The sequence below is a fragment of the Myotis nattereri genome (genome assembly GCF_964212035.1).
Source record: "Myotis nattereri genome assembly, chromosome: 6".
NCBI lineage: Eukaryota > Metazoa > Chordata > Mammalia > Chiroptera > Vespertilionidae > Myotis > Myotis nattereri.
In genome coordinates this window covers 85,287,190-85,297,758 of record NC_138081.1, presented here as the reverse complement: position 1 = coordinate 85,297,758, position 10,569 = coordinate 85,287,190, and the positions used below count along the sequence as shown (strand labels likewise).

The 10,569-nt window shown below is 37.9% G+C and overlaps 1 protein-coding gene across 1 annotated transcript in view; it reads right to left on the bottom strand.

The window, feature by feature from the left end:
* Window positions 1–3,340: 3,340 nt before the first annotated feature.
* Window positions 3,341–10,569, bottom strand: part of TRDN (triadin) — a 270,709-nt gene continuing 263,480 nt past the window's right edge. Inside the window, exons 35-37 of the mRNA XM_081094750.1 lie at window positions 8,830–8,868; window positions 6,739–6,777; window positions 3,341–3,647 (exon numbers count right to left, since the gene is read on the bottom strand). Of these exons, the coding sequence (XP_080950876.1) occupies window positions 3,508–3,647; window positions 6,739–6,777; window positions 8,830–8,868 (218 nt within the window). The 3' untranslated portion in view covers window positions 3,341–3,507. The remainder of the gene's footprint in view (window positions 3,648–6,738; window positions 6,778–8,829; window positions 8,869–10,569) is intronic.

Sequence of the window (10,569 nt, the reverse complement as noted above, 5' to 3'; positions counted from 1 at the left end):
AAGATGATGCTGTGAGAGCAGAGAAATGCGCAGGCATTGCACTGGCTGGGCCCCAAGCAAACCTGAAAGGTGATACTGGATGGTGGGTGTCTCAGGACCAGTTTAAAGTCAGAGTGCTCATAAGAATCATCTGGCTAAAGACTATCAAAGGGTCAGATAGCAATTGATGGACTTGGACACTGAAAGGACCAATAAGAGGAAATAAAGGATGGGGATGAGGAAAACTAGCCTTTTCTGAATACATATAATGTGCCATAGATGCTTTTCTCATTTAATCATCCCCATAACTCAGTGGGGTGTAAATATTATTGACATACTGGTTTTATATACAGAAACTATTTTTCAAAAAGATTAAGTACATTTCCCAAAGTCACAGGCTAATACGATTCAGAACCATCATTCAAATCTTGAGAAGTGTCTGACTTCAAAGCCAAGTGATTTCTGTTATAAACTTTTCCGAATAATTGGATATATATTTCCAAGTGGGGAAACAGCCCATGATGGGACATAGCCCGTCTCAGGCCTGCAGGTACAAATGGTGACATCTCACTAACGGAGAAGAATGGAGAAAAGGTAGATTCAACAGTACACCTTCCGTGTGAATAAATGATACATCAGATCATCAGATCAAATGCTGGCAGGGGATAGAAAAGCATGAAGACACTGATCAAGTGAGATGGAGGAGACATGAAACACACACACATACACACACACATATGGGGAGCTATGCATTATATAATGTGTTCTGTGACTTCTGGAAGAGTAATTTTATAAAGAAGACGTTTGTTCAGTGTTGATCAATAGACAGTTGAAGCCAAACAGTGATCGGCCCTGGGAGGGTCCAGCTGGAGGGACCCTCAGTTGCTCTCTCATTGGCTAAGAACCACCACTCTATGTTTATCCCCTGGAAGCCCAGTCTTATGTTGCAGCATAAGTCAGTGTGATGTTAGCTGTTTTCTTCACTACCTGTATCCTGGAAGGGTCAGTATACTTGCATTCACAGCCTTCTTCAGCCTGGAGATGCTGGCCTATCATCATGTTTGGACTCTGATCCAACAAACACTTGTGGATAGCTGATCAAATCGTCCCCCTCCCCTCCTCCCTGGCACCTTCTGTCTTGATAACTGAATATAAGTAATACAATTATTAAATGCTTACATATTAATGAGCAATATGACATAAATTATGAGAGTTTTGACCAACCATTTACCTTTTTCTTTTAAAAAATGTAAACCACGAACTTGAAAGAACCAATAATAAGTTTATTGGGTGGAACCATACAAACAGATGAGAATTTAGTGAATATTTTTCAAGTGCTATCATCATTTTAACTCTAAGCAGATAAGCCTGAACAATTATTATTAACAATTAATCCTAATTGGTTTGTCTAAATTCTAGTTATAATAAGTCATCATATTTTGCTTTTATCAAATAGTTCTCATAATGAAAGTGAAAGAAACAATAATATAATGTAGAAAAGCTCATTTCACTCAAAGGGAAAACATCCAAAAGTATTATTTTAGAAATTAATTTTGATGTCATATTCATTATAAGATATTTTGTCAGTGTCCACAGTACATCTGTGTATCAGGTTGGTTGTCTTGAAATCCTTACTTTACATATTGGAAAACAAGAATAGTGTGTTTCACAGATTTTCCAAGGCCACACATTGTGTCAGGATAATACTGGTAATAAAATTTATCTCTGATATTCTTCTTATACAGCCCAGTGCTCAAGAGACTAAGTACTCAATAAAAAAGTAGTCATTGAATATAAGAACTAATGAACAAATCATTATGTTCTATAAAATAAAATAAACTATCATGTTTGCTATTTCTTTTACTCACTAAATCAGAGAAGCTGGAGGAGCAGTTGAGCAATAAACTCTATGCATTGTCCTACCACAAGTGTTTATTGCTACATGCAGGGGCTTTGTGAGCTGGTACCATCTGGTCAGTCCTGACAGTACACCTTTCCAGGCCCCCGTAAGGAGTGTCATTAATCTTGGTGCATGGTAATTAACTTCTGTGGTGTGAGTTAGGTCCACCAGCATGTGGCCAAGACCAACTTCTTTCACAAAAGTCACCGAAAATCCATTATTAATAATGAAGATGTCATTGATGTCCTAGCCTAATGATATTATAGTAAGACGGTGTTCTAAATCTTGGGATTAAAGAACTTAGTTAGTTGCAGTCCTTGAAAAGAAATCATTTGGCTAGTATCGGCTCTGGCTCCCTCACCATAAGGTAAGTAGAATGCTAAACAAAAAAAAAATAACTCAATTTATTTCCTGAGTTCATTTGCCATAAGTTGAGTTGCAACTGTAAACATGAAAAGATCACAGTGGCATGACTTCTATAATTATTAGAAAAATGTGAGAAAGAACACAACTGTGTATATCACTGGGAGACAAAAGATGGCAAAGCCACAACAGTCATGCCCAATGATGTGTCGTCAAGCAAGTTAAAGATTGTCATTCATTTCATTGGCACGGATAACCAATTCCTTAAAAAACAAGTAAGACATCTCATGAGGCACTTATGTTTAAAACGTATTCCTTCAACTTTGATGACATTCATAGTTTTCCTTTTGGAGAAAGAAAAGCTACTTAACTCCATAGAAGGATCCTTTCAAAGTGCAATGAAAAGACTTGCATCTGTCACTCAAATGTAGTGATTGATTTAAAATTTCACCCAGGTGATATTTTCATTAGGGCACAGTCTGGAGAAATCTGAAAATTCTACGTCTCATTTGCTTGTATTTTACACAAATGATTCACCAGACCTGCCTGTATTTCCACTAGAGTGAATGTCCTAAATACAATTCAAGATAAAGAATGTCCTGATTACAATCTTAGAGAAAAAGATTTATCAAACATTTCTATTCCTTCTTGTCATGTCTAAACTTCAGAGAGGTTTTGAGCTCAAAAATAGCATCACAAGAAACTGATAGTACTCTTTGGTGGAACTGTAACCTGGTCTTGGAGCACAGTTACAACTAAAATAGAAATAGACATAAATACAACAAAACTATTAAACATCAACCTATTGGTAAATTGAGTTTAGATACCCATGATGCAAAAGAGTAGCTTTTATAGAAGTTCCTGTACTCATTAAACTTAAAGCATAGTCTGTGCTTTCATTTAAAAATACCTATCTAACTGACGTCAGGAATTTCATTTTTTAATGGTGTCAATTACATTTAAAAGACCATTGTTAAGTAAACCTTAAATGAATTTGTGAACAACCCTTCGGTGATGGAAGTAGAAACATATAAGCACCCAGGCCAACAACAAACACGAATGGCCGATGCTTGAGTGCCAGATTTCAACACGTGTGCTGATTATTCAATCCTTTTACCCATTTATTTTTCTACACCAGGCAGAACAGTAGAAGAGTTTCAAAGAAATTCCCTGAATTCCTTTATGTCAATCGCCTGTGCCAGCGTGGACAAATGGAAGATGCTATTCTCAAAGTCTTTAAGCACTGATACTGGCTGCACATGGGCCTACTGTCCTCGTGGCTTCTGTGCTGGAGAACCGGGTGGCGCGGAGCTCTCTGCAGGGCGCTGGGCAGGAGTGACCGGAAACTGAAACCCGTAGCCGTTGTAACCATTCAGGTACACACATTGGAAGAAGCTGATGGGGCCTGAGGAACAGAGCATGATAATTAGTTAAAAGAAGCAGAACGAAGGTGAGCACAGCAAGGCCCTGTACCACGATGTATGTGGACATGGGTTGGATAGCCAGGTAGCCTCGACCATGACTGGCAAGTTACCAAAACTTGGTGTCTTGGATTCCTCATGTGTAGAACTGAGACAGCAACAAAGACCTCAAAAAAATGTGGAAATGAATAGGTAATATACATGAAGCACTTGAAATACTTCCTGGCACATAATAAGCCCTGACTGAATGTATAATAAACAGTGGTCGGCAAACTGCGGCTCGGCCAACCGCGGCTCGCGAGCCACATGCGGCTCTTTGGCCCCTTGAGTCTGGCTCTTCCACAAAATACCGGCTCTTCCACAAAATACCAACTTCTGCGCACGGGCCACGAAGTTTCAATCTCACTGTACATGCGCGCCCGCACGTGGTATTTTGTGGAAGAGCCACACTGAAGGGGCCAAAGAGCCGCGGTTTGCCGACCACAGGTCTAGCATAAACGTCCGAGGGCTTACTTCATAGACCTCTACTGATGTGCACAGCATTCAGAAAAATTGTTACATAGGTTTCAAAACACAAGTTTATCAATATGCAAAGTAACGGACTCTTTAAAAGTGTTTTAATAATACCACAGAGCCTTGCGGCTCCTATTGTTAGATATTCCACTTGCCTTTACTCATTAGGCAATGCCGCCAGGTAGCAGCTCTGTTGTCAGAGCAGAAAGCAACCCAGGAAAGGAGTTAAAGTCGAGGGGGGCGCTGCACACAGCAGACACAAGCCTGAGCTCTGGCCCAGGAGGCGGGGGCTCCCAGGTGGCAGCTTGTTCAGAGATGGACAGGCTCAGTGGTTTCCATCCTGTCCATTTGCAGGCTGTCACCCAACCACAGGCTTTTTTGCAGATGGCCAGGAAAGAGAATGACAGTGCAAGCTAGTAGTATGGGGAATACCAGGAAGCTGGCCAAATAAAGCAAGTAAAGAATAAAGAAAAGCCTGGGTTGAAAAAAAAGCGGAGGGAAGCAGCAAGAGATTATTCAAGAGATTGCTGTTCGGGGATTGGTGTCAATTGGCTTCAATCCTGGGTTTTCAATAATGAAAAGAGTTTGGAGAATTCTTGGAAGGAAAAATAAAATCTGTTCCTTTCCACTTCATCTCATGCAGCATTATTTCCCATTTTGTTCTAGTACCAAACAGATGCAGTATCAGACCTCATCCCCTCCCCCAAGGTTGTTGCAGCTTGGGAGAGAGACAGGCTTCTGAGAGGGATGGCATGACAGCCAGGCCTGTGTTAAGGAGGAATGGGAATACCATCGCTAAAAGTAGAAGAGTCCATCAAAGACAGTCTACTTTACAGATGAACCTTATCAGAGGTAGGCTCTATCCTAAAACATTTATTTAATCAGTGTTGAATAGGCCATTAATGAAAAGATCACTATGGCCTGGCCAGTGTGGCTCAGTGGTTGAGCATCAACCTATGACCAGGAGGTCACAGGTTGGATTCCTGGTCAGGGCACATGCCCAGGTTGCAGGCTTGATTCCCAGTGTGGGACTTGTGGGAGACAGCCAATTGATGATTCTCTCTCACTATTGATGTTTCTAGCTCTCTCTCCCTCTCCCTTCCTCTCTGAAATCAATAAAAATATATTTTAAAAAACACATCACTATAGCTGCAAATTTTAGAGCTTATGTAAGTTGCATGAGTATCAGACTACAGGACTACTTCATCGTAAGTTGGAAATAGAAAATATTGTTTTGCTATAGTAAGTCTGCCAATTGAATTAAAATATGTAATATCATTTTACTAAAATATTGAATTGTTTATTTGTTTATTTTTCATTAAACTTTTTATTTTGAAATATAAAATAAAAATAATACAGAGGGATCCCATGTACCCTTCACCCAGTTTCCCCCAATGGTAACATCTTTGAAAAATTATAGTGTAAAATCCCAACCAGGAAATTGACATTGACACCATCCACCTATCCTATTGAATTATGTTTTGAAAATTTATTTATGAAATAAGAGATTTTAAGTGTTTATGTGATATAGCCACAAATTGTTACCAGTAGATAAACAATTAGGAAAGTGTTGCTGTATAAATCAGAAACATGCCCAGATTGACTTTATGGATTTTGCAACAATATCTAAACATATTATTAAGATTGCTTGTTTTCTTGTATTCCTCATGTCCTCATAATTTGAGGGGTTGTAATGAGCATCTCTAATAGCTAAACAGAGTTTGGGACACAGTAGGCACTTAATATTTGTTCAATGAATCATATACTAATACAGAGTAGGGGGCATTTGCTAATGCAGAGGGCATTTTCATAATTTCCTGCAGAAATACATTTAAGAAGCATTGTAGAACCCAGAGAACATTAACATCATTTCCTCAGGTAAATGTCTACTCTTTACTTTAAAAGCATTATGTAGAACAAACTCCAGTTATACCAATTTTAAAAATTGCTTCTTTTATTCTGCTCAGCAACAATTTTATTGCATATATGAATCCAAAATTGCTATTCAGATGGTATTGCTTTACCAACTGAAGAAAAATGTCTAATTTGGAAGTAGAGGAATAATGAGAATCATGGGCATTGAATTTTGTAACTGCATATGAATACTGATTGCATTCTAAAATCAATGATCTCCAAAATTGAATATTAAAAGATTACCATCTAGCTAGAAAAATAAAAAAAACTTTCCATCAATGACATACCTACATTTTTTTGATATAAAAATGTTCAGCTTATCACTTCAGCTGTCTTTTTTATAAAGCAGACAGTAACATATCTAAGCACAGGTTCAGCTGAAGTGCTCAGATCAGAGCGGTGGAGGATGGTTGGCGACAAATGCCGCTTTAGTCATTATTTTGTAATTCCTCCAAATACGTGCATCTTGCCTGACACAAAAAGTAATGAGCTACTATTTGAAGTATAAATGATCCACTCTAAGGTTATTCTTCATGTACTAAAAACCTTTTTATTCTCATATTGGTCTTCAGAGAATTTAGTTTTAATGTATATGTACCACCTTTACTACAGATCCACATAACAGTTTTAATCTAATTATAAACTTACTTTTTTGCTTCTTTGTGGAAGACACATCTTCAGCTTCTTCTAGTGGATAAAAAATAAGAACATAAAGCACTTTTTCGTTCACAGCTGTTATACAACAAATAGGTAGGGGTCTGAGAATGTCTAAACAGGTACACGGCATGAAAGGGATGGGAATTGCTTGTCCTCCTCACAATACACTCTAGGCCAGTGATGGTGAACCTTTTGAGCTCGGCGTGTCAGCCTTTTGAAAAACCCTAACTTAACTCTGGTGCCGTGTCACATATAGAAATTTTTTTGATATTTGCAGCCATAGTAAAACAAAGACTTATATTTTTGATATTTATTTATATATTTAAATGTCATTTAACAAAGAAAAATCAACCAAAAAAACGAGTTCGCGTGTCACCTCTGACACGCGCGTCATGGGTTCGCCATCACTGCTCTAGGTTCTGATTCAGATTCTGTTCAGTCTTTCACTATAAAACTGAAAAGGTAAGAGCCAGCGATAGAAGAGGAGCTGATGAAGAAAAAGAATGTAGCATGCCACAGGCAACTGTTCAAGTAGGACACTTCTTGCCCTAACCAGTTTGGCTCAGTGGATAGAGCGTTGGCCTGCAGACTGCAGGTTCGCAGGTTCCATTCCAGTCAAGGGCACGTACCTCCTTTGCAGGCTTACTCCCCTGCCCCTGCTCCTGGTCCATCGGTGGGTGGGAGGAGGGAGTGGAGGGAGGACAGATAGGAGGCAACCAATTGATGTGTGTCTCTCACATCAATGTTTCTCTCTCTGTGTATCTTTCCCCCTGCCTTCTATTCTCTCTAAAAATCAATGAAAAAAAAAATGTCCTTGGGTGAGGATTAACAACAACAAAAAGACAAATAGGAAACCTCCTGATGTGTTGGATTTTGGTGGGCAAGGGCTAGCAGACATACATTACGTTCTTAAAAGAAAACATTGATGCTCATGTTATAATAATATCGTCAGGGTAGAATCTGGCTATAAGATGACAATTTTAGTGAACATAATTCTAAATTTCTTTCTCAAAGTGTTATGTTCTACACTGTTAATTCTGGGCACTGCCTCAGAACTTACATTTTCATGGTAAGAACAACTCTTAGGCAAACTCTTATTGTCCACAGGCAGGTTTAAAGAAGTAGAAGAGAAAATAACTGCTCTATAACAAGCCAAATTAAGAAGCCAGGAAACCCTTCAGGGAAAAATAATGCATCAAATTACTTGAAACCCTTGCAATAAAGATGAAATTTAGTCCTGAGAAGACTCGCTCAGGATTATGCATCTCATTGTACCAGATTTTGCTGAGGTTTGAGACCCTTCCTTCCTTCCTTCCTTCCTTCCTTCCTTCCTTCCTTCCTTCCTTCCTTCCTCCCTCCCTCCCTCCCTCCCTCCCTCCCTCCTTCCTTCCTTCCTTCCTTCCTTCCTTCCTTCCTTCCTTCCTTCCTTCCTTCCTTCCTTCCTTCTCTTTTTCTTTTATGCTATTGCAGCTAGTATAGGCAAGTTATCTTAACTTTTTAAAAATATATATTTTATTGATTTTTTACAGAGAGGAAGGGAGAGGGACAGAGAGTTAGAAACATCGATGAGAGAGAAACATTGATCAGCTGCCTCCTGCACACTCCCCACTGGGTATGTGCCTGCAACCAAGGTACATGCCCTTGACTGGAATTGAACCTGGGACCCTTGAGTCTGAAGGCCGATGCTCTATCCACTGAGCCAAACCAGTCAGGGCGCATCTTAATTTTTCTTAATAAAAATATGTTAAGCTAAGATTTCAACATTTATGTGCTTTTCCTTGCTAACATTCCCTTAATCCTTGGTTATATGATAATTTTGAAATATTGCTCTTGCATCTAATAATTACTTGTAAATAAATCAGTGTCCAATAGTAACTTCAATACATAAAGACACACACACACACACACATACACTCATACAAATAATAGAAAAAAATGTTTTTTGAAAAAACACATCCACCGTATAAACATTGCTTAGGAAAAGTTAAGGGCTAGGACAAAAGCAGTTAAATAAAATAGGCAGCTGAAATATTATGGTCTTGAGAGAAAAAATCATAAGTGAACTTAAGATAATAAACTCACCTTCAGCTTTCTTTGGAGCTGGAACATCTTCAGAATCTTCTAGGGAGTAAACAAAAAGAAAGTTTATTTTCCAGATTTCCCAAAGAGAAAGTATTGTATTTAACAGGTTTTAAGAGTCACAGGATCTCTTAACTTATAAACTAAGCATCTAGTGTCTTTGCAAACAAGATCCTCTGAAATAAGGCAACTTCTCCGACTTAGAGACATGGGGAGAAATGAATGCCATGATGCCTGGACCATGGGCATCACAGTGAAGGCTGGCCAAAGCAAGGAGGGCCTGCGGTGACCCCCCCAAAATGGTCCCCTCCTCCTCTGACTCCTAAATTGTCTTTCATAATCACTTTTGGAATCTAGAGAATTTGAGGTAAATGGATTCTCATACACAATGTAGATCAAGAGGAAAATATCCACCCATATATTTTACTAACAAACTGATGTTTGATACTTGTAAAGGCAATTAAAAGACATTAGATGTTGAACTAAAGCCTAAATATATAAAGAATGCATCTTAAGATGCATTATTTATATTGCTCGGTTTTTGTGTAGTCTACTTAAAAGTACATAGTACAATAACATGGGAATAATTTTGGCACAGATAATTCTAACACAATATAATTAAATGATCTTTAAATTCTCATAACTTTTAGCACTTGTAATGATCTGAAAGAAGGTCAGTTTTGAATTATTTACTCATGTTTTGCATACCAGCAGTTCACAAATAAATAAAAAAGAGGAAAAATAGGTCATTATGCAAAGTTTCTCAAATGGGAAAGAAAGGTGACCTTTTGGAAGAAATGTTATTATGTAAAAGAAAAAATGGGCAGTAGCAAAATAATTACTAGCCTTTTTCTTCATAGCAAATTAGTAGAGTTTTAACCTGATTAGTTTTCTAAAAGATTTAAATGCAGGCTAAACCCACCTAAACACTGGATTAAATGCCGATGGTCTTAAACTGTGCAATCAGCAGATATAAATAAAGGTACAGTATAAATGGCTATAGGGCATTTTGATGTAACTGGTACCTGTATTTAAAGAATGATGTGAGAGTTGTTAGGTAAGTCCAATAATACTTTAATTGTGAAATAAAAATCTGATAATGTCTATGGAAGATGTTTACAAAATTAAAATGATGCAAGGTCCTTGTACACAAGAAATATACACTCTATTTTGTATATTACAGCACACTTAAAACTAAGACACCTATCGTCTGGATCTATTTGTTACCCCTGGGGAAATAAATGTGGAGAATAAACACCTTAGCTTCTTCTCTATCCCAAATGCTAGTTTTACAGTCAAAGTGAAAATTATCCTGAAGTTTTCCTGTAATTTGTTCATATAAGAAACAGTTACTTTTCAGCTATAATAATTACAATGAGCTTTCTTTCTGGGCCATGTACTCTTTGGGGTATTTTATATATGTTTCCACTTAAGCTTCACAATAGACCTACAAAGCAGGTAGAATAATCTCCATTTTATGAGAAAACATTGAGGTTAAAATAATTTTCTTTCAAGCAACACATTTTAAAAAGTGGGCTAGAAGATAGGAAGCGAATTTTCCTCAATTTCTAGACTTTTTTGACTTTAACTAGACTATTCTATCTCTACATGCAAAGTACTTTGCTATGTGCCCTGAAAGAACCAAAAAGAAAGATAATGCTACCTGGAAGTAACTGGCAGCCAACTGGAGAAAATGGACATGTACTCAAACAGATATAAGATTCTATGGACTTCAAGGTAGTA